The following is a 26,484-nucleotide window of genomic DNA, read 5'->3' on the forward strand; positions in this document are numbered from 1 at the left end:
AGATTGTGATGCTCTCATCCTTGGGGCAGGGGGTGCTCATGGATGGTGGGGTGTGATGATGGAGGGTGGAGAGGGAGGGGGTCAGTCTGCCAGTGTTTATTTCCTGCCCTGCCATATGTACTTCCTGTGTGACTCAAGCAAGTTTCTCAACCTCTCTCAGTCTCGGTGTCTTCAACTGTTCAACAGAGATAATAATCTGGGCTGTTGCGAAATGAGATAAGGCAGTGCACATGGAGGAAACTGGAATATAGTTTAATGGACACTGATCACACCTGGAATTTGCTGGATGGTCACAGTTGAGTCCCCTTCTGCCCACAAGTATTTGGTCACCCTTTTTGTCCTCCTTTGCACTTTTAAAATTATTATTTTCTTTACCCCTTTTCTTTCCTCTCTCTCTTTCTCCCCTGTCCTTCCATTTTTTCTTTCTGCATCTCTATCCCTTGTCAAGATTTTAGGTCTTTTTTATTTGTTTGTTTGTTTGTTTTTGCTACTGGATGCATTTAGAGCTGGAGAAGGAAATGGCAACCCACTCCAGTACTCTTGCCTGGAAAATCCCAAGGACGGAAGAGCCTGGTAGGCTACAGTCCATGGGGTCGTGAAGAGTCCAACACGACTGAGCGAGTTCACTTCCACTTTTCACTTTCATGCATTGGAGAAGGAAATGACAACCCACTCCAGTGTTCTTGCCTAGAGACTCCCAGGGACGGAGGAGCCTGGTGGGCTGCCGTCTATGGGGTTGCTCAGAGTCGGACATGACTGAAGCAACTTAGCATCAGCAGCAGCAGCATTTAGAGCAGAGGTCAATGAACTCTCCTTTTGTAAAGGGCCAGATAAAAAATATTTTAGGTTTTATGGGCCATAAAACCTGCTGTTTTATGGTTGTTACTATTGTTGCTACCTCTGTTGCTACCATTCAACTCTGCCATTGTGATACAAAAGCAGCCACAAGTAATATATAACTGAGTGAACATAGCTATATGCTGCTGCTGCTGCTGCTAAGTCGCTTCAGTCGTATCCGACTCTGTGCGACCCCATAGATGGCAGCCCACCAGGCTCCCCCGTCCCTGGGATTCTCCAGGCAAGAACACTGGAGTGGGTTGCCATTTCCTTCTCCAATGCAAGAAAGTGAAAAGTGAAAGTGAAGTCGCTCAGTTGTGTCCAACTCTTAGCGACTCCATGGACTGCAGCCTACCAGGCTGCTCCATCCATGCGATTTTCCAGGCAAGAGTACTGGAGTAGGGTGCCATCGCCTTCTCCAGGCTATGTGCTAGTAAACGTTATTTACAAACACAGGTTGTGGGCCTGATCTGACCTGCAACCTCTGATAGTTTTCCAAGCCCTGATTTAGGGTTTTGGGAGATTACAAACTCTTCTTAAACATCCAAGGTCAGCGCCTTCTCTGGACACCTGGGACTCTGGTTCACACCATGACACCGGGGAAGCCTCTGGTATCTGAGTGGCTCTTGTGGGGTATTATACCACAGCACAGCCTTTAGATAGAATCAAAAAAGTGGTGGGGAAATGTTACTTTGTTATTCACAATTCATGTCTAAAAAATTTTAAGGAAATTCCCTTTAGATACTTGGATCATCAGTGACTCCATCCATTCAAAGCTGATTGATGGTGTTTGAGCAGTCAGCATGAGTGAAGACTTGCTAGCCATGGCAGAAATACATAAGCATAGCACTTTGCATAGTTAACGACCAATAGTCTCAGGCTACTTCTGAAAGAATGTGTAGAACCTGCATTGCCATTAAATCAAGCTGCTTTTCATCATTACGTGGAAGCCTTTTTACTTCACAGACTGAAGTTCAAAGTCTAGTTTTGCCACATGCTAGCTGTGTCCTGGAGAATTTAACCTCTTTTGACCTCAGTTTTCTCATCCGTAAAATGGGCATAATGATAATACATCAATATCATAGACTTACTGCAAGGATTAAATGAGATAATGCTTTCAATGCCTATGACAGAGTAAATCCTAAGTATTTTGGTTATGGTTATTATAGCAGATGACAGTTTTGGAGTTTCTGAGGGCCCCTATTTGAAGGGACTTGGAAATGGAATCATGCGACATTCTATTTGCCTCAGGAATGCTGGCGGCCAGGGGTCCAATCTTAGGTTTGTGGAGCTGGAAATTCCCTCTGGCTTCTTCACATAGTTCACTGGCAGCCACGTCCATGGATCTCTTTCCTGGCTGTAGACTTTGCTCTTCTTCACTAACACATCTCACTCCTGGTTGTCAAGAGGTTATCTTCCAGGGTCACACCACATTCCATCTGCCAGCATTTCTGTTTCCTACCTCTTTTTATTCGCTTCAGCAGGGATGGAGGGAAAATAGGTCATCTTTTTCCTTCCAAAAAAAGTGTTGCGAAGTCCCTCTGACATTTCTGTTATCCAGCGTTCTCTTTTTCTATCCCTTTATTAAGAACCCTACTGTCTTCCCTTTATATTCCAGTAAACCTTTTTTTATTCCTAAAATATGTTATTAGAGCTGAACATAATCTTAAGGACCTGGCCTATTCTGATTTTCAGGAAGGATATTATGTGAATTTGACCTAGAGTATTGCTGTGTGGAAAACCTACACAGCTTCCCCAGTGACTCAGCTATAAAGAATCCACCCATAATGCAGGAGATGCAGGTTTGATCCCTGGGTGGGGACAATCCCCTGGAGGAGAGCATGACAACCTACTCCAGTACTCTTGCTTAGAGAATCCCATGGACTGAGGAGCCTGGAAGGCTATAGTCCATGGGGTCACAAACAGTCGGACATGGCTGAAGTGACTGAGAGAGCATGAACTGCTGTGTAGAAAAACCACGTCTTTTTCTGCCCAAGTTGCCCCCATAGTTAGGGTATCAGTGTCATCTTGCCAGGAGCAAGGCAGCTTCCCAGGAAGGGTAACAATGTAATTACAAGGCCAAGTCCACCCCCTCACCCCAGAAAGTTATTTCTGACTCAGAACCAATATGTTGAGCCCACAGACAAGCCTTCTGAAAGCTAACAATCAAACCTCAGCAATAAGCGCTTACCTGTTTACCATTCATGGGACATGCATCCTAGAATCACGCTAAACTTTTGCTGATTCACATTCAGCTCCTGTTCCTTTGAGACACTAAATTATTTTTAGTTCCCCACTTTCTGAAAACTACTATATAAAACATGAAATATTTATGTTAAGTAGTAATGTCAAAATTAGCTAATAACTTATTTTCAGATAAACAAATATGTATGCAAAGTGCCTTCTGTTTGCTCAGTGCTGTGTGAGGCACAGGGGGTGAAAGATGCAGTACCTCCTTCCAAGGTCAACTTGTTGTTGTATTTATTAGTCACTCAGTTGTGTCCGACTCTTTGCGACACCATGGACTGTAGCCCGCCAGGCTCCTCTGTCCATGGGATTCTCCAGGCAAGAATACTGGAGTGGGTTGCCATTTCCTTCTCCAGGGGATCTTCGCAGCCCAGTGATCAAACCCAGATCTCTCCCGAATTGTAGGCAGACTCTTTACCATTTGAGCCACCAGGGAAGCCCAAGGTCAACTTTATAGAGTCTAAATCCAGTGTATCTAACTGCAGTCTTTACCACTATCCATGACCTGTAGAATATAACTCCAAGGACAAAATAGCTGGCTTACCTGATCAGTTTATTTCTGTAAGTCAATGTTTGGGCAGCATTTTTATGATTCTGCATTGAATGTTTTGTCATCCATGGAGCACCAATAGAGTTCCAAGTGATTGTCCAATTTAGATTTAATAACGTGGCTGAAGCAATTCCCATTTTCTCTTCTGTGGGAGGCGGTGCAGAAGTCTGCAGAGAGGATGGAAGATTGATGGGTGCAGTGAGCAGCAACTTTGCTTAATAATGAGAATGCACTTGAAGCAGCACCATTTAGCATTTCCAGAGAAGTGACTGCTTTGCTCCCCATTTATATAACTTGTCACATCCAAGAAATTGACAGAGAAGTAGTTTGAAATGGACAGTTGGAACACACATTAAAAAAAAAAAAAATCTTCCACTGTGATCAGCTGGAGAATGACCAATCTCAGTTTAAGGAATAGCATCCTAAACCTCTCGTGGCTAAACAGAAAACAAACTTAAGAAACACCAGAAAGTATGGGACAAGCTGCTTCCCATTTGTTTCCTGGTGGAGGAAGAATGTTTTCACTGATTGCATGCTTTGCAAGTAACTTCTCATAGAGCTTTCAAGGGGCTACATTGTCTAGTGGTTAAGAGTCCAACTTCTTATCTCATGTGAGCTACATGAACTTACAAGCTGTGTAACAGAGCATGAGTTACTCACCTTTTTGTGTCATCATCCTTGTCTATTGCACGGGAGAAAAAATAGTATCTACCTCATAGTGTTGTTCAGTCAGTCAGTTTAGTCGCTCAGTCGTGTCCGACTCTTTGCGACCCCATGGACTGCAGCATGCCAGGCTTCCCTGTCCTTCACCAACTCCCAGAGCTTACTCAAACTCATGTCCATTGCGTCGGTGATGCCATCCAACCATCTCATCCTTTGTCGTCCACTTCTCCTCCCACCTTCAATCTTTCCCAGCATCAGGGTCTTTTCAAATGAGTCAGCTCTTTGCATGAGGTGGCCAAAGTATTGGAGTTTCAGCTTCAACATCAGTCCTTCCAATGAATATTCAGAACTGATTTCCTTTAGGATGGACTCCTTGCAGTCCAAAGGACTCTCAAGAGTCTTCTCCAACACCACAGTTCACAAGCATCAATTCTTCGGCACTCAGCCTTCTTATAGTCCAACTCGCACATCCATACATGACTACTGGAAAAACCATAGCTTTGACTAGATAGATGGGCCTTTGTTGGCAAAGTAATGTCTCTGCCTTTTAATATGCTGTCTAGGTTGGTCATAACTTTTCTTCCAAGGAGCAAGCATCGTTTAATTTCATGGCTACAGTCACCATCTGCAGTGATTTTGGAGCCCCAAAAAATAAAGTCTGCCACCGTTTCCACTGTTTCCCCATCTATTTGCCATGAAGTGATGGGGACAAGATGCCATGATCTTACTTTTCTGAATGTTGAGTTTTAAGCCAACTTTTTCACTCTCCTCTTTCACTTTCATCAAGAGGCTCTTTGGTTCTTCTTGGGAAGCTTTAAATGGTTAATATCCCTTCATGTTCAATATAGAAGGTGCCAGAACACAGTGTAGACAGATGAGGTGTATATATATTTTTTTTTTTAATTAATTTTTATTGGAGTATAGTTGATTACAATGTTGTGTTAGTTTCTACTGTACAGCAAAATGAATCAGCCGTACACGTACGAATATCATCTCCCTTTTGGACTTCCTTCCCATTCAGGTCACCACAGTACATTGAGTAGAGTTCCCTGCACTATCCAGTACGTTCTCATTCATTATCTATATTGTACATAGTGTCAATAGTATATAAGTGCCAATAGTATATAGGTGTCAATCCCAAACTCCCAATTCTTCCCACCCCCTCCCTTTTTTTGAGATAAGATATATTTTTGAAGAAGCCACTAATAGACCTGAGACGATTCTTTTAACTTACTTTTGGTTCTCATGGTAAGAATCTGTTCATGCCATGGACGAAGTAGCTGAGTTGGAGAAACGATAAGAAAACACCTACACAAATGACTTCTCTGGGGTCAGGAAGACCCGCAGTTATTCTCAGGAATTCTCGTCCTCTCTCCAGTGTCCTCTCTGAAAGCACACGGACAGTGTTGCCATCTCCCGCAGGCTTTGCTTCAGTGATTTTCTCATCTGTAGGAGCACGCAGCTCTCTGATAGGAAGCTATTTGCAAAGGGACAGAATGTTTTTCTGTGGCTGTGATGTCAGTGGTATCAAAGTTATTGACTCAGTTGAAAAACAGCTTAATGTTATCTTCAGGGCTTCTGCTTTCCTGTCAGCTCAAGCCTTGGAGATGTGTATAATTGGGACTCGCTAAGACAACCTTGACACCCCTCTGCAGAGAGATGTGCCTGTTTGATACAGGCTCAAAGCTCGTTTGACAGAGAGCAGCTTTTCCCTTGGGGCAGGGTGACCACGGAGAATCTGCTAATGAAGAGTCAATGGTCCAGGAACCCAGCCTCACTTCCCAGATGGGAAGACTTTAATCATTCTTATCTTTCCTGTCACCACCGGGACAGACCAAGAGCCTAGCCATCCAATCGATAATCAAAAAGAAGGTATTTCTTATAATTATGCCTCTCCTGAGCTCGCTTGCATATCATTAAGTTGAAAAAATGTTTGATGATGAATTTCACAGCTCTTTGGTTTGACTTACGAATGGAATCAGAGCACCACCCCACATTCACATCTATTCTGTGGACAGATGTGGTGGAAAGTAGCTTCTGATTTCTTTTTGAGTAATAGACCTTTTGAACTGTTCCTCAGACATCTTGGGCTTTTCATTACAGGAATTACTCTCCAAAGGCCAAAGTCTTTATCAGTCAGGGTCTTTGGCTGCAAACCAGAGCAAGTAACTTACACTCAGGTGAGTAAAAATGGTCTATGAGAAGGTCATGGGGAGCTCATAAATCAAAGGAATAGTCTATGGGCCAGGCTTTGAAAGAGCAGAGCCCAGAACAACCATGGACAGAAGAAGTTGATCTGTGTTCAGTGATGTACCCTCCAATCACTTTTATTTATTGGTTTATTTTGTCATCCTGCCAAAGATTCCAATTCTTGGGAAACATTGAGTTTTCCCGTCTCTTAGTCAGGGAAGAACAGGGCACCATGTATAGCCATCTTGCCAGATTAACTCCAGTGGGAGAGAGACATTTCTTTTTTTCTTTTTTCTTTGGCCACAGCATGCAGAATCTTAGTTCTCTGACCAGGGATTGAACCCACCACCCCTGCAGTGGACACACTCGGATTCCTAACCACTGAACCACCAGGGAATTCCTGAGAGGGTTTTCTTAAAGAAAAATCGGGGGTGGCTGAAACCAGAGGAAGGAAGAGTGAATGTCAAGGGTTGAGACTACAGTGCTTGCTACACTGCATCTCTCGGAATAGGACCACGTGTGGCTGAAATACGCTGCAAAGCTCCCATTTGTCACCTGCTCCAGTTGGTCTCCCAGTGTTGCTGAACCTTAGGATGATGACATGTTCGTCCAATGACTGAATCCCTTTTAGTCAGAGCCCGGGCATGTTGTCCTTGCTTTCTTCTAAGATGGCTAAAAGAAAAAAGTGTATCAGGCAGGGTTCTTCAGCTGCAAGCAAAAGAACTCTAAGCTAGGTGGTTAAACAAAAGAGGAACGTGTTAAAAAAACTGGTGGCTCAGAGAATCTCCACGAGGGCCAGAAGACCAGGCTGAGAGGATGCGTAGCTGGGACCCATGCCCCAGGTCTCCCACAGGATAGTGGAGAGCCCCAGGGCTGTCCCTGGGCTCAGTTACCATGGATGGTTTGACTGAAGCAGGGCTTGAACCCTAGTGCTAAACCTCTGTTACAGCTGGCCTGAAAAACAGGATTGATCCATCTCTACCTTCACCAACATGGATTCTGTGGCACCTGCTTCCTGAGCCAACAGCTTGCCATGCAAAGACTGGTGTGGGGGCACCATTTTGGAGGAGGCCAGGTCACGTGACGGGGTCAGCTGCAAAGGCGTCTGAGAAGTGTGTTGTGGCTTCTGCCTTAGAGCAGAAGGCCTCTGCCTTGGAGGAAGCATGTTCAAAGGGACAAGCGTCCTTACAAAAGCAATTGTGTGACTTTGAACTTATGCTTATTTCATCAGTGGACCACATCTTTCACGGTGGTAGTTTAGTTGCTAAGTTGTGTCCGACTCTTGTGACCCCATAAACTGTAGCCCGCCAGGCTCCTCTGTCCTTGGAATTCTCCAGTCAAGAATACTGGAGTGGGTTGTCAAGAATACTGGAGTGGGTTGCCATTTCCTTCTCCAAGGGATCTTTCCAACTCAGGAATTGAACCTGGATCTCCTGCACTGCAGGCAGATTCTTTACCAACTGAGCTATGAGGGAAGCATCTCCCATACTACACTGGTAATAAGTAGATTTTAAATGCATTTTGTAATAATTTTATAAACCTTGTGATGATACTGTGTTGTATTTTTTTGTTTAAAACAAATATTGAAAATGTACCACAAGTTTTAAAATCTTCTTAAAATGGGGTTACAGATATACCAGTTTACTCAAAAAGAGGCAGTGATTACAACCTCTCAGAGGTTGCTTCAGTATCAAACTGGGCAAGCTCTTGCTGCTGCTGCTGCTAAGTTGCTTCAGTCGTGTCTGACTCTGTGTGACCCCATAGACGGCAGCCCACCAAGCTCCCCCTTCCCTGGGATTCTCAAGGCAAGAACACTGGAGTGGGTTGGGCAAGCTCTTACACAGCTGTATTTCAGTCTTGTTATCCAGGACATGAGGTGATAATACTTATCTATGGACTTGATCATGTTGACAATGTTGGTATTGCTAAGTATTGTTAGGTATTGATACACAAATGTTTCGCATAACTGGATACAATACAACTAAGAATGGTAATTGTAACAATGTTTATTTATTTATTACTAATGAGCTAGTACAGTTCAGAAATGTTAAGTACACAACAGAACTGTAGGACTGGATGTTTACATTCCATTTAAGTCAGCATTCTATTTCCAAAACATACAAAACATAGTAACTGATTTAGATAATGCTAAACCACAGAGGAAAATGCCAAGTTTCACCCTGGGTTATCAGGGTTAGCTTCTAGAGGGACCAGTATTCTTTTTTCTTTCCTTTCCTTTTGTTTCTTTTCATTTCATTTCTCTTCTTTTCTTTTTCAGCTTTATTGAGATATAACTGACATGGAACCAGGACTTTTGAGCAGAATCTAGTTAGTGGAAGGTAAAAGAAGTTGGCATGGCAGGGGCAGGGAGAGGGCAGATGTGAGCAGTGAGAAGAGCACCCAGGGAAAGAGAAGATTCAGAAGTGTGAAAGCACAGAAGGAACTGGAGACTCTCAGCTCAGCGGGAAGGAAAAGCTGGGTGAGGAATGACACCCCGTCAGACACCTTCCAATGTGAGAGTGGAAGCACAGAGTTTTGCTGCTGGTGATAATGCCAAGAATTTACATTTTGTGTTAATTGGACCTCATTTACATAATGCCTTATAGCGCATCACTTAGATGTTGCCTAATTGCCCTCTTTCTCTTGCTAACCCCAACACTGAGAAAGTCAAAACCATGACCTTTATTTTGGCTGAGGCAGAGAAATCTGATTTGGTATTTTGCTGCCACAGATCTTTTGCTCTCATATTTACTTGTTTTTTGTGTGTTTGTTTTTCCTAGGCACACAAGCACTTTGTCTTGTATATTTCCTTGGCATTTGTCCACATGATATGTGTTCACCCATGCTTTCTGGGAAGTTAGGAAAACCCAACTTTTTTCCATTTAAATCTTTCCCAGTGTATTCTTAATTCTAGTCTTTCATAGATATGCCATATTCCATTGAGTAATCATTGGAAAATTGTTATGCTTCAGTTTTTCAATAGTTTAGATATTGTAATGGCAATTTTTGTGTATAGAACTTATTTCTTCTGTTAGATTATTTTCCTAACAGCATCTGTAACTCTTAACTTTCTGCTTAGAGAAATAAAGTTTTATAACTTAGGGTTTTCTCTTTCTTGCCTCCCAATCTTGTACGTAAACAACCATTTCAGCATGAATTACTATGCATTTTATTTTCTCTCTACAGCAGCCTTACTAATGCATCAGTCTAGACATGCTTATGTAACATACAACAATATAAGCCCCAGGGCTTCTGCCATCAGTGTAACTGTGAAATGCAGGAACCCAGTACCAGACTATGGCACTATCAGAGAGACTGTGTTGGTCATAAAAAAGTCACTGTAGCCTGAATGTCTAAATCTCCTTTATATTGTTTCCTAGATTTATTTTCTTTAAGTCTGCATCTTTTATCACCAACTCATAACTTATTCATAACTCATTCTATATCTACTAACCCTTTGACTATTTTATTCATTTCCTTATGTTAATGACATCACTTGCTATTTGATCAGTACTCTTCCCGCCTCCTTAGTGTTTGAAATTATTGTTGTTGTATTTGTACCCACCTGCCAATCATTAGTGATCTTTTAATGTTTCTCTATATGAGTAAGTTGATTGCTAAGGACACTGAAAGCCGTTTTTTGGCAGTATACACTGGCCATATGACCCAGCAACGCCACTCATGGGAATATATAGTAGAGAAGAGCTCACAACAAATATGTACGTGAATCTTTATGACATCTGTATTCATAATCATCAAAAGTTGGAAACAACCAAAATGACCTTCAGAAGGTGAATGGAAAAGCACTCGGTAGTGCATCTGTACAATGGAATGCGTGCATGCTAAGTTGCTTCAGTCGTGTCTGACTCTTTGCTACCCTATGGACCATAGTCTGCCAGGCTCCTCTGTCCATGGGATTCTCCAGGCAAGAATACTGGAGTGGGTTGCCATGCTCTCTTCCAGGGAATCTTCCTGACCCAGGGATCAAGCCCACATTTCTTCAGTCTCCTGCATTGGGAGGGGTTTCTTTACCACTAGTGCCACCTGGGAAGCCCATGCAAAGGAATACTACATGGCAATTAAAAAGAAATGAACTCCTGATACACACAACAACTTGGGTGAATCTCAAAACAGTTATGCCAAATGAAAGAAGTCAGATTCAAAAGGTTACCTACTCAATGATTCCATTTATATGACATTCTTGAAAAGAGACAGCTACAGTAACAGGGAATAGATCAGGGTTTTCCAAGAGTTATGGGGGAGGGGAAGTTGTGACTACACAGGAATGGTGTGAGTTATGGGAGGTGATGGGACTGTTTTGTGTCCGAAGTGTTGTGAGGATAAAGCTTCTATCCAGGTGTCAAAATTCACAGAACTACCACTAAAAAAGTAAATTTATTGTAGTTAATTTTAAAAATATAAAAAGGTTGCAGTTTCATCAAAGTAGTCATAGGTATTTTGACAAGTTATATAATCTCTCTAAATCGCAATTTATTTACTTGTCAAGTGTAGAAAATACTCTCTATCTTGAAGCAGTGCTATAAAGATGAAATAGGATGTCATAAAGTATCCACCTGGCATAAGGAAGCTCCTCTCTTTTCCATGCTGATATTTCTCATTGGGAGCAGATTCTTTTTTGTGGTTATCATCATCTGGGCTTTTTAAACAGTTATTTGGCTTTTGGGGAACAGACTGGAGCTAGTGAGGGTTTCAAGCAGAAATGTGACCTGATGTGATACTCATTTAAAAAAAAAAAAATCAATTGAGCAGCTTTGTGGGGAGGGGTGAGGAGTGCAGAAAGGTAGGAGTTGAAACACGGAGGGAGCTCTCTGGTGGCCTAGTGGTTAGGATTTGGTGGTTTCACTGCAGATGCCCTGGATTCTATCCCTGGTCAGGGAACCATCCCACATGCAGCACAGTAGAGACAAAATGCTAAAAAAAAAAAAAGAAAAAAATAGAGTGGAAACATGAAGAGGTGTTGAGGTTGTCCAGATGAGAGATGGTTGTGGTGTCACCGAGATGACTCAGTGGGACAACAGAGTGGGAGAAAAGTGGGCAGGTTTGAGATCTTTGGGGGAAGAGGTGGAATCAATAGGCTTGATGATGGTTAAGGATTGAGGAAACATAGTTGGAGGTAGCGTTTATTGAGATGAGAAATTCAAGAGAGGAGCAAATTCAAGTGTGTGGACTGTAGTCATCATGGAAAATCAAGAATTTGTTTGGACGTGTTAAGGAGTGGAAACCCAACAGGTAGTTGGGTACGGGATTCTGGAACCCAAGACCAGGCCAGTGTGATCCCATTCATTTCCACTGGAAGTGGCTCTGTGAAGTTTCCCAGCTCTGACCCTCCAGATTAGGACTGCAGGGGAGCTGTTAGCTGCTATTCCTTCGACCTAACCTTGGGATTTTTTTTTACAAATCACTTTTGTTTAATCCATTCCTGAGAGCAAGCACTTGTAGAAACTTCGGGTTATGCTTGTATGGTCCAAATCTACTGCTGCCAGATTTTCTTTTTCATTTTCCATTTAATGTGATTTAGGGAAAGGAGACACCCAGCATTTCCAAATATCCAGCCTGGAAGTCATATTGTATATGATTGAGAAGTATTAATAAACTGCTGAGACAGCTGATGAATATGCAAACACGTGACAAAATATGCTAAGGGATTATATGCTAACATATTTTGTTATTTATATTGTGCTCAAATTTCCAGTTTTGCCACAGACAAGGGAAAGAAATTCAAGATATGATTTTCCTTGAAAGCTACCCTTTAACTATTACCTCTGGGAATGGAATGGAATTTGGGGAGAAGTATTGAGGAAGCCTCAACTGTGTCTGCAAAAAGTTAAAATTCTGTAGAGTTGGGTATTGGGTCAGTGTGTTCATCAGACTCATCTATTTGAAATATTTTATAATTAGTATTTTGTTCTTTAAACATATACATAAAAATAACTTAAAATCATAAACATGAGAGACAATGCCCTTCTTCCACCCACTCCACCTCTTTAATCACCATAAAGAGTGATCTACTGGGTTTTTCTCTCAGAAAATGTAATTACTTTGTAATGAAATGTTAATGCTATGTTCTATTCTTAAAGTCACTTGTTCCAGTAATAAAGCTATGGCTTAATAGAGTTGCTAAATTTTCTTCTAAGCCATTCTTTTAATATTTCATACTTGTCAAGTGAGCCAGGCATGATCAGGAGAATCTTTGTTTTTACATCAGGACCATTTCGGCAAAAACTCATCATCAGGCTGTCAACTTCAACATCTTCGAGGGCATGGTTTGCCATGGGGTGCCCGTGGTGACTATTTCAAGAGGCAAAGTGGTATACGAAGCTGGAGTTTTCAGTGTCTCTGCAGGAGATGGGAAGTTTATTCCTCGTAAACCGTTTGCTGAATATATTTACAAACGGATCAAGCAACGGGACCAGGTGAGTTTGGGCCTGCAGGGGCTGGACTGTCACGTGCTCCTGGATGTTGGTGCTGGTATTATCACATACAGTGGGGTAACATATTCCTGGGATGTCAGAAAAAGTTAGGGATAAATAGAGCTTTCAAAGAAAAAATCATTACTGGATGGATGCATTTTCCTTTGCAGATTACTGCCTATTCAGGGTTTCCTAATGGACCAAGTCGTGTTTTCCTAGACAAGTTCAGGGCCGCTATGGGCCTTTTGGCAATTGCTGTTAGTCAGGCTCGTCTCACAAGTAGCCATCCAGAAAGATAAAAGTGCCACTGTTTTACACCTGAGAGAAAAATGGGAGGGAAAGTGGGAAAGACTGTGGAGAGCCATCAGACTGCAACTCAAGCCCAACCCCAAGGAATGAGAGAGGGAGAAAAAACAGCGTGAGGAGCATCCTAGAATACCATCTCATACAAACTAACAAAGGTTGAGCAACCTACAGACAGCCCATGAGCCCGTTCCTGCGTCCAGCTACGTGGCGTGCTGTCATTGGCTGGGAGCAGCAGTGGGAGGCGTGGCCTCCCCTACGAACAAAAATATGACATTCAAGCTCAACAACTGCCCCTTGAGAAACTACGCTCCCTGTAGTTGAAGGTCTGCAAGGTGCATCCTGGCTTCCCTGATAGCTCGGTTGGTAAAGAATCAGGCTGTGATGCAGGAGACCCCTGTTCGATTTCTGGGTCAGGAAGATCTGCTGGAGAGGGAATAGGCTACCCACTCCAGTATTCTTGGGCTTCCATGGTGGCTAAGCTGGTAAAGAATCCGCCTGCAATGCGGGAGACCTGGGTTTGATCCCTGGGTTGGGAAGATCCCCTGGAGAAGGGAAAGGCTACCCACCCCAGTATTCTGGCCTGGAGAATTCCATGGACTGTATAGTCCATGGGGTCACAAAGAGTCGCACACGACTGAGCAACTTTCACTTTCACGTTCAAGGTGCATTCACGGCAGGGTTTGGGGTCAAGTAAATATGAATTCTATCTTGACTTCACATTTCCTCGCTGTGTGGCCAAGCTTCTCTGTCGTCCCTGGGCTGCTTCCTCATCTCGAAATCGAGGATAGTGTTTTCTCCCCAGGAGATTGTAAGAGTCAAGTGAGATTGTAAAATATAAGGCACTAGTGGGAGGTCTATAAATATCAGTTCTGTCTCTTTGTTTTCCCCCTTTGATGACTGAATTTATAATAAAGTCTTTGTAATAATCCTGTTGTTATAAGAGAGGTATTAAAAGGTATGTTCTTTTACTATGTCTTGCATTTTCACGTTTGTTTATTTAGGTCATAAAGTGTTTTCAACAATTTTAAAAATTCATTTCACTAAATACACTAACATATCAAAAATTTCAGATTAAAATCATCTAAACGGCTGGTTTGGAAGTGATGGAAGGCAACCAGTGCCCTCAATCTCACAGGGTAAGAATAGGCTAGAGCTGGGTGACGGAGCCCTGCAGAGGCAGCCTTTATGACTTTCATCTGCAGGCTTCACTCATTAATGTTCCCAACCTAACCACATAACCATTACAGTTTATAACCCTTGGATTAGTTCTAAGGCTTCCTTGTCTTTTTACATTTAAAATATATTTCTCTTTTTCCAAAGTTCTCTAGCTGTTTTCTGATTCATTTCATTTGGATCTTGTAGTCTCTTTGATTTCTTCCCTAATGTCTTATGAAATGTTTTTGCTTGTGGATTCTCAGACTTTGTTATAAATAAGATTCATCGTTTCTTCTTCTTTTTTAAAAATCACTTCCTAAAGCTTTGATTTAGTAAACAAGTACTCTGGAATGCTGTAAATTCTCAGAATGTTACAATTCTTCATCTACTGTATTCCAGTCAAAATATTTAAGGTTGCCATTTATTTTGTTAATTTGTAAATGTTGACACTGACAGGTGACAGGTAGGTAGAAACTATAAGGTTTCCATGTATTTCTAAATATCATACGGTAAATTACAGCAATACTAACATTTACTGAGCTCTTACTGAGGCAAAGCACAGTGCTAGGGGGTCTTGTCACTGTAACAACCCTGTGAGTGAGGGAGTATTTATTATTTTCCCCACTTTAAATATTAGGAAACTGAAGCTTCAGGAAATAAAGTTCGTAATGTCATACAGGTCATATATGGCAGGACCAAAACATAAACTCTGGTTGTCTGACTCCAAAAGCTATATGCTTAAGCAATAAACCACATACTGTAAAACATAAAGGTTGACTTAAGTGAGTTAAGTAAGTAAGTGTTAGTCGCTCAGTCATGCCCGACTCTTTGCGACCCCATGGACTGTAGCCCATCAGGCTCCTCTGTCCCTGAGATTTTCCAGGCAAGGATACTGGAGTGGGTTGCCATTTCCTTCTCCAGGGGATCTTCCCAACCCAGGGATCAAACCCGGGTCTCCTGCACTGCAGGCAGATTCTTTACCTACTGAGCTACAAGGGAAGTCCTTAAAGTGAGTTCAGTTCAGTTCAGTTCAGTCGCTCAGTCGTGTCTGACTCTTTGCGACCCCATGAATGGCAGCACGCCAGGCCTCCCTGTCCATCACCAACTCCCGGAGTTCACTCAGACTCACGTCCATCGAGTCAGTGATGCCATCCAGCCATCTCATCCTCTGTCATCCCCTTCTCCTCCTGCCCCCAATCCCTCCCAGCATCAGAGTCTTTTCCAATGAGTCAACTCTTCACATGAGGTGGCCAAAGTTAATGGGAGGTAAATTATTCTGTACTAGGTTTGGGAAAAAATAATTAGAGACATTGATGGAAGCTAGTTCATTCATGACACTCGTAGTAGTAATTCAAGGACTAAACAGAAAGACATAGACTTAGAAGTGGTAGATCCAACAGAAAAAGTGAAAGGGTTAGTCTCTCAGTCGTGCTGGACTCTTTGCGACCCCATGGACTGTAGCCTGCCAGGCTCCTCTGTCCATGGAATTTTCCAGGCAAGAATACTAAAGTGGGTAGCCATTCCCCTCTCCAGGGGATCTTCCCAACCCAGGGATCAAACCCAGGGCTCCTGTATTGCAGGTGGATTCTTTACCGTCTGAGCCACATTTGGTGGTAAGTTATGTAACACTGTAATACAGGGTGAAGCAGCTCCTGGCTGTCAGTACCTGCTGCTCACCAGCAAGGATTCTAGACTAACTGAGAACACCTCATATTAGTCTCTCCCTGTCATGCCAGACGCTTTGTGACCCCTTGGACTGTAGCTCACCAGGCTCCTCTGTCTGTGGAATGTTCCAGGCAAGAATATTGGAGTGGGTTGCCATTTCCTTCTCCAGGGAATCTTCCTGACCCAGAGATTGAACCCAGGTTTCCTGATAGACTGTATTTAAAAGACTGACTTTGCCTAAGTCTTCCTTCTGTTGGGAAAATGTTTGAGGCAGCCAAGATCACCACATGATTGGCTTTATCAGTTCTCTATTTCAATTGTTGGGTGTTTTGTTGGCAAAATTAATGTCGGCGTCATTTTTTTCAGAGTTCACCATCAGTTTTGTGAGTTAGTTTCTTAATATTTTCTTCTGATCTCAACTTTGAAGGTATTTTAGTCCGTGATTGCTTTTACAATAAGTAATAGTTGTCATTATAATATGTTGTTCTGAGTACTTATGATCTGTCAGGCACTGTACTTGGTATAATTAATAGTTTTTATTTTACTTAATCTGAACAGCAAGCCATGTGAGAGATAGCATCATCCCTGTTTTACAGAGTGGAAAATGACTCTCAGCAAAATTAGGTAAAATTTCCCTGGGCTAAGCAGTGAGGAATCATAAGAGCCAGGGTTTGTGGTAATGCCTTCCAGATTCTCACTATACCATGGGATTTCAATAGAACAAGAAAAAAGAACATAATTGTGAAACCCAAATCATGGGGAATCCATTATTTTTAAAAGTGTTAATGTGGAGAAAGTATCAAATAAAGTGGATAAAAAGAGGTTTGAAGATTGTGTGGAGATGTTTCAGATCTTTTTTTTAAATCTCCATTAGGCAAAGATAATTTTATAGAAGAAACATATCACACTGAAGGTAAGAAAAAGAGCTGTTAAGAATCCTAGATTTTATGTTCACATGAAGTAATGAGAGCTTTTCCCTTGGTTTTCATTTAAAATGTTCAGACTTCTCCGTGAGTGAGGATAAGAGTTTGAAGGCAAGCAGGAACTGCGCACACCACTTCTCCTGCTCACCTGTTATCCTTCCCAAGAACATTAATCACTCGCCACTCTGGACTCCAAAGCACATATTGTAGAGAAATGCCAGGGTTTCTCAGTCCCGGAACTCAGCTGGTCTCCTGGCTAGAGTGTTAGTTCTTTGAAGAACTTACTTTGTTTATGCCCAATACTTGCTATCTAGTAGGTGTTTGATAAATAGACGAATTGCAAATGGAAGGAACAAAGACTATAGTTTCAGAGGCCATGGACAGGAATTTAGATTAATTTGCACAGAAGATTGTCCAGTGCCTTGTCTGTAAACTTGATTTCTATCGATGATTTTATGACTTAATAAAAAACTTAGTATCATGCTGTGCAGCTGTCACTGTTAACAGATATTAAGAGGAAGTCCAAAGGAGAGAAATGACATTTTAATGTAGTTTGACAGCTTCAGGAAATTGTTACTTTAACATTTAAACAGCGGATCCTTAAGGGAAAAAAATTGGATCAGGAGATGAAATATCAAACTTTATTTGATAAACATAATAATAAAATATATATTTCAATTCAATATAAAAAGTCACGTATGGAAGAGTACTGGGGGATTCAGGGAAATAAAAATAAAAGAGGAAGAAAAAAAGTACATTGTCCCTGGTATCTGTAGGGGTTTTGTTCTCAGAATCGGCAGGTACCAAAATCCACAGATGTTCTAGTCCCTTAGACTGTTGTCTTTTTCTATCTGTGCATTCAACCAGTGATGCATATGGGGGCCACTGTAACAGCAACTGAGATGTTCGAGAACATTTTGAAAGAACAAAATCAATTTACATGTGATTCATTCTTTACCCCCCTCCAAAAGCTAGCTCTTTACACTCAAATGGTTTATTATTTCTAGACTTTTTGTGTGTTTAGAGTGTTACATTTTTTTACCAAAGCTTGGAAGTATAGATGTTCTTCCGATCATCCCCTCTTTTCTCAGTAGTAAGCAACCCAATCTGTTTTGTAAAATAAGAATCATGTGGCATTTTCTGAAGAAGCAGGAATAGCTGCATGGAGTCATGCATGGTTTCAGAATACTGCTGCCCAAGCTTTTAAACTGGCTGTACCTTTGCATCTATACACATAATTTGCCATTTAGATACGATAAAATTGAGTGAATGGTTGATCTAATCTTTGAAATGGGTGTCCTCCATTTCTTAAATGACAGTTTTTCAATGTCTTTCTCAATGTGGTAGCTCAAGGAAAATATTAATAATTGAAGTCATCATCAACTGCCATATAATTCTAATTTTCCCAGATGGATGGCTAGTAATGAATAAAGTAAGTAGATCTCTTCTTACTTACACTTACAAAAGGTGAGCTGTATATTGGAGCCACATGTATGTATCCCACTCCAGCTCCTTATTCAGTGATGTTAGTTTGGTAGCTTGAAATCAGCCATGGTGGGAGCATTTACAGGACAGAAAGAGGCACGTGCATTAAGTCAGGGCTTTAGGAGTGACGAGAGAAAGGGAAGGTGGGTTGTCAACATTTACCAGCACATCACTGTGTACAGAGACTTTCTAAACGCTTTCTTTTCATATTTCATCTAACCATTTAACACTCAGTAAATATTTGCTGAAAACCAATTAGGTGTTCACGTTGTTCTGGAGAAATAGCTCACAGAGTATTTTGAACATTAAATAGAAACATTTGGTGGATTATAAAACATTATCAAAATGCGAATTTTCATTGTTATAGATCACCTCTATTGAGTCTAGTGATTCACCATCCCTTGGCAAGCTCAGTTCCATAAGGACCTCTGAGAGCCTGGGCGTTCATGAGGTACTGAGTACCTATCTAAATTCACCAGCCAGGTGTGGATTTTATTCTCAGACAGTCGCTGTTCCAAAGGAACAAAGGAACTGCTTGGTGTTAGGTCAGCGTCTGCTTTTGGTATTTGGAAGTTCTGTTGTCTTTATTACTATTTTAATATCTTAGCCTCCATGGTCAGCATTGTATTAGGAACTCCATGGAATTCAAGATTCTTTTCTATGGTCTTGCTCATCAGAAAATCTAGCATCTTGGCATTCCACTCTCTGCAGACAATACAGTTAAGTTTTCTATCAACTTTAAGTTTCCTCTTTCCCCTGACCAGCTAACTAAAATGCAGTTATGCGGGTATAATGATTACAATTAATATTTATTCTAGCACTGCATATTGTGATGTAATTCTTTTTTGTCTTTCTATTAACTCATCATAGTAACAATCATCATTAAATACTGTGGACTCAAACTGAACTCTCATCTATGTGAGTAAACCACCAGCACCCTGCTGGGTGAGGTGCCATCCGTGTTTCCTGTATTACTTAGGATAGCCTTTCAAACTGTTTTACTCTCAAGCCCTTCTATTTGGTTGTGAATACATCAAGACAGGAAGAACTGCTGGCCTGGGCTGATCATCTAATTTTGACCAGCCTGTAACAGGGCGGAAAGATGCCACCACCCAGGTCAGTCTCCCAAAGCTGTACATTCAGAACCCTAGTCTCTTGAGGTGCTCCTTGAGAAAGCTGTCAAGTGATCATAGATAATGCTACCCTCAGGTGATTCTATCGCCCGATATCATCTACAAAGTTTGAGAAAAAAAAAAGTCCCGCAGTCAAGAAATCTTTCACTTAACAAATGTTTATTAAACCCCAGATGCTATTTCATCTTCCATGTGCTGGGTATGATACAGGTACAACTAAGACAGAAGTTCCTAGGCTCAAAGAACTGTAATCAGCTATAGTTTGTTGCTGCTTAAGTTCTCATTCTGTTTGAGATGCTAGTTACGCCTCCCTGTGAGGACGTCATTAGCCATTTGGATAAAGGAGTCTGGGATTTGGGAGAGATTGGGGCTGGACACAAGATTCAGAAATCCTGGCATATATAAGATTTAAAACCACAAGTCTGAGGCCACCAGAGAAGAAAGCGACCTTGAGAAAGAGCTCTGGGGCTGTCAACCTTCAGAGGTTGAGGAGGGTAAGAGCCAGCAAGAGAGCTGAAGAAAGCTGACGGGTGAGGCTGGAAGAAAGCCAAGAGAACACAAGAAGAGAAGAGACCTACTTCCTTTATTCAACCCAGAACCCTCTGATGCTTCATCCTGGCCTTTCTGTGAGCTTTATGCTGCATTAACATCCTCTAAGTAATAGGGGTGCCCTTAGTTGGGAGACTTGGGATGGAGTCCTGTCATTACTGTACTCCTCCTGGATACCTGGGAAAGAAACCCGCTTGATTTGGATTCCCACTCCTAGGACAGCCTCTGAAATTATGCCAGATGCTGGTGCCCCTAGGACAGTCTCCAGGACACCCCTAGGACATGCCCTCTGAGGGCATGCCAGATGCCAGTGCCCATGACCAGGCTGAGATGGAGATTTGCCGTTTGTCACCAGAGAGAAGCCACATGACTGCTTTTCCTGAGAGCTGCAGTGTCAGTCTACTTGGAAAACAAATGGGCAACTGAGCTCTGGAATAACGCAGGGACAGCTTCACATTCTGCAGCACCAGCACCGTCACCTTTCCATTTCATCAGAGTGAACATCACTGAGGTTCTAAAATGTACACAGAGTACAGTGCCCCGGGCGATAAACAGTACAAAGATGAACGAGACCTGGGTCTAGCATTAAAAGAGATTATGTAACCATGTCCGAGGATAAGAAAAGATGAAAAGGTTGAAAGGACTACAAGGCTTGAGATCAGAACTTTTCTTTGATCCCTGTCCGCTTGTCTATACAGGGGAAGGCTGTGACCTGTGGGGTGGCAGAAAACTCCCCAAAGAAGGTCAGTCTGTGCCGAAGTGGCCGTTGGCCATGGCCATTCTGGTGGGAAACCGGTCCCTGCCCATCCCGAGCCTCAGCGGCAGATGCAGAGGGAAGCTATGTGCAAGTGACACCTGGCCAGTTGGGTCAGAGCTGTTGGATGGGCAGTGTGACCACAGTGACCAGCCAGGCTGAGAGGGGCCTCGTGGCCTTGCTAGTACAGTGACTGAGCAGCTGGAAAGCAGTCTTAAGACAAGTGCAAAGGGCAAGTGCAACCTGGGGAGCAGCTCAGTGGTGAAGCAGAACAAAAGAAGATGAGGGAAACTGAGTCAGCTCTGGCCAGGACAACAGATGCAAAGAAGAGAGAAGCTCAGATGAGGGATCTCTTCCCACCGACACCCTCCACCCTCGGTAGGGACTTGTCAACTATTTACTGAATATTCGTTATGGAGAAACAGAGCAATACACTGTCCCTGAGTCTGCTGGAGGAGGCAGACTATTACACAAAACCAGAAAGTGGTAAGCAAGATACTCTGATGTGGCAGGCAGAGTTAAAGCTTCCTGGGCTGACGATTGTCTGGGCTGAGTTACTGAAGGTCCATTGCAGATATTTAGGTAAAAAAGAGGGTGGGCATGCCACAGTGGGAGAAGACATGTTCCTGGCAGAAAGATGTTAGGAAGGACCCTGATTCACCTGGTTTGAGTCATCCCTGAGCCTGCAATTAGGTCCAGGGAAAGGATCCTTCAAGGGACCAGCAGCCAGCTTGTGGAACAAGCCCTCTCCTGAATGAGGATGGTAGGGCCCAGACTTGACAGCCCCATTTAAATCACCAGTGTTGTCCCTAAGGAGTCCAGGAGAGACCAAAAAGTACAGATGAAAACCACAGACAGAAAGGTTTCAAAGGAACTGTTGTGGGAACCGGGAGGTGGGAAGGGGAGCTGATGAGGAATACACAGCACAAAGGCAGGTGACACGGATTATCTGCCCACCGATGTCATTTTCTCCAAGGGCTGTGAAAAAGCTGATGATTGAACTGAAATATGCCACGGGTTTTGCCAAGTGCAAATAACCACTAGAAAAGAGAAAGACGTGAGACTTTAGATTGTCGGTAAGAGAAAGGTTGAAGGAAGGTGGAAACAAATCCTGGTTTGCTTGGACGGTCCTGGATTATGCCTGTTCATTATGTTTAGTACCCTTTACGCACTCAGAATGTCCCAGTTTAGATGGTAAATTTATGATCACTTTAGTTTCAAGTGTGCTTCCCCAGTGACTCAGGGGTAAAGGACCTGCCTGCAATGTAGGAGACACGGGACACTCGAGTTCAATCCCTGGGTCGGGAAGATCCCCTGGCGAAGGAAATGGCAGCCCACTCCAGTACTCTTGCCTGGAAAATGCCATGCAGAGAGGAGCCAAGAATTGGACAGAACTGAGCACACTCATGTTGCAGGTTGTGCTGCATGTCTTAGGTTTTTATACATACCGCTGGGCTTGGAAAGTGAACCAGGAGAAGGAAAAGCCTGGAGACTTAAGACCTGAAAGGGAGATTGTGATCAGAGAGTGGGGAATTACGTGAGTGTAAAGTTTCAGGTGTTGATGGGCTCCAAGTAACCATGATGTCCAGGGGCTGGGTGGCAGCCATGAGAGGTTGGTGTTTCATTTCTCTGTGTCGATGTTCAAGGTGATGACAGGATCCAGGGTGAAGGAAGGGACTTAGCTGACAGTGAGCCGAAGTGGAGGTTCAGCAAAGCATTCCATTGGACACAGGAAATGGACAGAGGCATGGACTTGTGTGCGGAGGTCAGGGGTCTTCCTATTCACTGAGTGATCAGCTTGCTTCAAATTCTGCAGCTGTAGGGATGGTCTCCATCTTGTTCTCTGCTTTATCCTCTGTGCCTGGGGCTCGTGTGTACTCAATAAATATCTATTGAATGAATGAAGCAAATGCTTTGTATCTGGGAAATCTCATGTGCCTGGGACGTGGGTTTTATTCCCTCCATTTCATAGGTGAGTAAGTAGGCTCAGAGGGGCTTATTAACTTGCTAGTTTCCTGTAGCCAGTAAATGGCAAAGCTATTATTCAGACTTAGACCTGCCTTTCTCTAAAGCCCACACTGTTGATCACTATCAGATATTAGTTTTGATGGTAAAAATAAGACAAACATACACACATACATACACACATACATATTTATTTGTTAAGAGCTTATTATACACTCGGCATTATTCTAAATGCTTTATTTACATATATTTAATCCTCTCAACATGTAATTCTCATAACCAACTTATAAATTAAGTGCTGTTACCATCCTCAGTTTACAGCTGAAGCACAGTAACGTGCCCAGGCAAGCTGGCTCCAGAGCCCATGCCCTTAATGATGGTGGTTTACAATTCACCTGACCTGTCAGGGAATTTGTTTCCACACTGATGAAGAATATAATTTACTTCTTATGAATCCCTTTGTTTAGATAGTCCTGATTTCAAAACTCTGGTCAAACACTGAATTAACTCTGGCTGAATCCAGGGTCCCGCTACCCAGTTGGCCAGCAGAGAGGTGTAGATCCAGATGGGAAATTCTGTGGAAGGCCCGTTACAAGCAGAGACGATCAGGAAAATGAGGAGACGTACACACAGATTGCTAGAATCTGCCGCAAAATGCTGGAAGTCTTAAGACATGTACAACAAAGAACCCTGGGGACACAGACACCTGGGATTGAAGCCACGAGAAAAGATAAAACATTTGATAAGCCTGTACGGTGGTTATAGAACCCAGTGTGGGAGGGTATGGTAGAGGTCCCAGAGAAAGTTGCGGTGGAAAGAATGGTGTTAGCATGTGTTCCCTGGGCCTTTGTCTGATGCAGTTTAATCCCAGCCAGAGAAAGTGGGCTGACACAGGTACCTGCAGTCGCTGGGAATTTCTGTGAAAGGGTAAAGAGTACGAGGCACATGATAAATTCACTGCCTCGTTTTTGATCTCACGGTTCATTTAGATAGCAGAACTTAGCTTTGAATTCAAAAAGTCAATAAACCACAAGAGAAAAATGAAATGCTGTCTTTCAGACTTGCATACCTACCCCCGTGAAGCGCGAACCCTATAAAGGAGAAGTCATCACATTGACATCCAAAGAAGACTCCACACACGGGACCAGGAAGCAGGCCCAGCCCTGAGCCACGTGCTGTGGGTAAGGGACAGTGGGCACAGCAAGGTTTCCTGCAGCACAACATATAACATTGCTGCTGCTAAGTCACTTCAGTCGTGTCCGACTCTGTGCAACCCCATAGACGGCAGCCCAACAGGCTCCCCCGTCCCTGGGATTCTCCAGGCAAGAACACTGGAGTGGGTTGCCATTTCCTTCTCCAATGCATGAAAGTGAAAAGTGAAAGTGAAGTCGCTCAGTCGTGTCCGACTCTTAGCGACCCCATGGACTGCAGCCTACCAGGCTCCTCCGTCCATGGGATTTTCCAGGCAAGAGTACTGGAGTGGGATGCCATTGCCTTCTCCAACATATGACCTTAGCCTATCTCTTTTTTCCTGAACAGTTGAAGAGTCCAAGATCAAGGTCAAAGACTTCCAAGTGACTTAAGATTCAAGGATAGTTTGGCCAAAGGGCAGACTGATAAAAGACCTCTTGACGCAGAACGCTTGGGTGAGCCTCCCAAGTTGAAGAAGGCCTTGAGCTAGCTGGAGATTTATTCTCTGAGATGTTAGGGAACATTGCACAGAGGCTTGCAAAACCAGACATAAGCAAGAGGCTGGTAACACAGAGGGCCCTGCTGTTGAGGAAGGTTGCTACTACTTAATACCAAGAGTGCAAGTTTATAGTCAAAATGTATAAACTGATTAGGACTTTATCTGGAAGTAATGAATCTTCGTATTGTAAAGGCAACCATTTCTAGAAGCTAGAATGAGTGAAAAATGAATCGAATGTTGCTTTAGGTGTAATTTTTCAGGAAAATTATTTGATAGTATATGATAAGCTTTATTTCACACTTAGTTTTAGAATAATATTACAGATATGGTCATTAAAAAAAAAATTTGAGTGCTTCATCAGTTTTCTCTTTTTGCATTCAAATCTGTCCTCTTCAAGCACCTATGATCATCATCTTTGTCAATTTTCTTTTTCTTGTTTTTTTTTTTTAATTATTATTATTTTTTCAGTTGTTTTCTGGTCCCGCTCTGCCAGGTACCTATTTGGTTGGGCTTTGCTGTGATTTAAACATTTCTCTAACATCATTTCTATTGACTTCATGAAATCTACATGTTTTGTTTTGCAACTTCACTAGCCTCCATGTTTTTTTTTTCTTTTTATTGTGTAATATATATTCAGATTTGCAACATGTCACATCAGCAAAAGATTACAGAAGAGGTTGACATGACGGACAGGGAGAGGTGTTTGTGTTAATTAGGGACACTGTCTGTCAAAGGATTCATTTTACATACAAATCCAGTTAGGCATTACTGGTTTGCACATTATGCTAACCTGTGCTTCCTGACATAAACCCTGAGACTGTGATGGGGTGCTGTGTACTCCCAGCCGTGTTCTCTTTCATTTGAATGTTGTTAAGTCTTTAATAATGCTGTGAAGCCAACAGTTCCAGCTTTGTTGTCATTTCCTGATGATTGGAATTATTCTTCCAATCCAAGAAAATTGTGTTAAAAGTTCAGAGGAAGATTAGCAAGAGGAAGACATTCTGTTGAATGGCGTAACATGCTATTACCAGCATTTGTAGGAGCAAGATTGGTGTTTACTTTGATTATAACATTTCTTGGGGGTTAGGCTTCGGTTCTGCATCTCTTTGTGAGGGAGAATGTTACACTCATTTCCTTTTATTCTGTTCAAAGGTAAAATCAGAGAAAAGGATGCTGCTGTTCCCATCCCAGTTAAATGCTGTCAACCCGTGGAGAAGCAAGCCTTATTTCAACTCCCTAAGATCCTTTTGAAAAAATAATCTCTCTAGGCTTCTTTGATTTCCTTTCAGAAGCAATTGCTGTCTTTCTTACTGTGACTTTGTTGCTGTGTAAGATTGAAGATATAAATGAATATTATTGTGAGATAAAAAGTCAGTGTGAAAATTCATTGACGATACTTTAAAATGTCATCTTTGCTTGTACCAGATTTCTTACTTTGAATTTTTAAAAATCACTTTCCCATTTAAAGTTTTATAATGACTACATTTATTTTAAAATAGCTAACTCTGTGATTTTACATTCTATTGTAATTCACAAGCATTTAGATCTTTAGTATAATTAATAAACATTTAGATCTTCATTTTATATCCTGTTATCCAGTCATGTGTATCTTCTCCTAACTAATGGGATTGGGAGTCTGGGAGGTTGGTTTTGATTCAAAAGCATAATTTCTTGAGAGACATCTGCTTCCAAACTCTTGGAAATCAGATTTCTCAGCAAACCCCATGTAATCAAATAGAATACTCAACCTTAGAATACCTCCAACGCAAATTATCCAATCACACCAATGAACACAGGATTTGAGGGCATTAAATGGAATCGGTGTGGCTGAAAGATGCTACAATGAAACCTTCCCTCCCCATGCTTCCTGGTCTATGCTGTGATCCTTCATGTATGCAGAGAAGCTGAGCTTATATTTCTTCCCCTGGGTAAATAGGCCAA

The 26,484-nt window shown here is 42.3% G+C and overlaps 1 protein-coding gene across 5 annotated transcripts in view; it reads left to right on the plus strand.

Annotated features, from left to right (window-relative positions):
- Positions 1-26,127, plus strand: part of DPYS (dihydropyrimidinase) — a 99,954-nt gene extending 73,827 nt beyond the window's left edge. For 2 of the 5 annotated variants that reach the window (XM_010863482.1, XM_010863485.1), the window contains exons 8-10: positions 12,714-12,921; positions 23,913-24,034; positions 25,696-26,127. In XM_010863482.1, coding sequence (XP_010861784.1) covers positions 12,714-12,921; positions 23,913-24,020 — 316 coding nt within the window. In that variant the 3' untranslated portion in view covers positions 24,021-24,034; positions 25,696-26,127. Of the gene's footprint in view, positions 1-8,765; positions 10,369-12,713; positions 12,922-23,912; positions 24,035-25,695 lie in introns of those variants that run through there. The other 3 variants (XM_010863483.1, XR_827322.1, XM_010863487.1) reach the window with 3 other exon arrangements.
- The last annotated feature ends 357 nt before the right edge of the window (positions 26,128-26,484 follow it).

The sequence above is a fragment of the Bison bison genome, unplaced genomic scaffold, assembly GCF_000754665.1.
Source record: "Bison bison bison isolate TAMUID 2011002044 unplaced genomic scaffold, Bison_UMD1.0 scf7180017864491, whole genome shotgun sequence".
Taxonomy (NCBI): domain Eukaryota; kingdom Metazoa; phylum Chordata; class Mammalia; order Artiodactyla; family Bovidae; genus Bison; species Bison bison.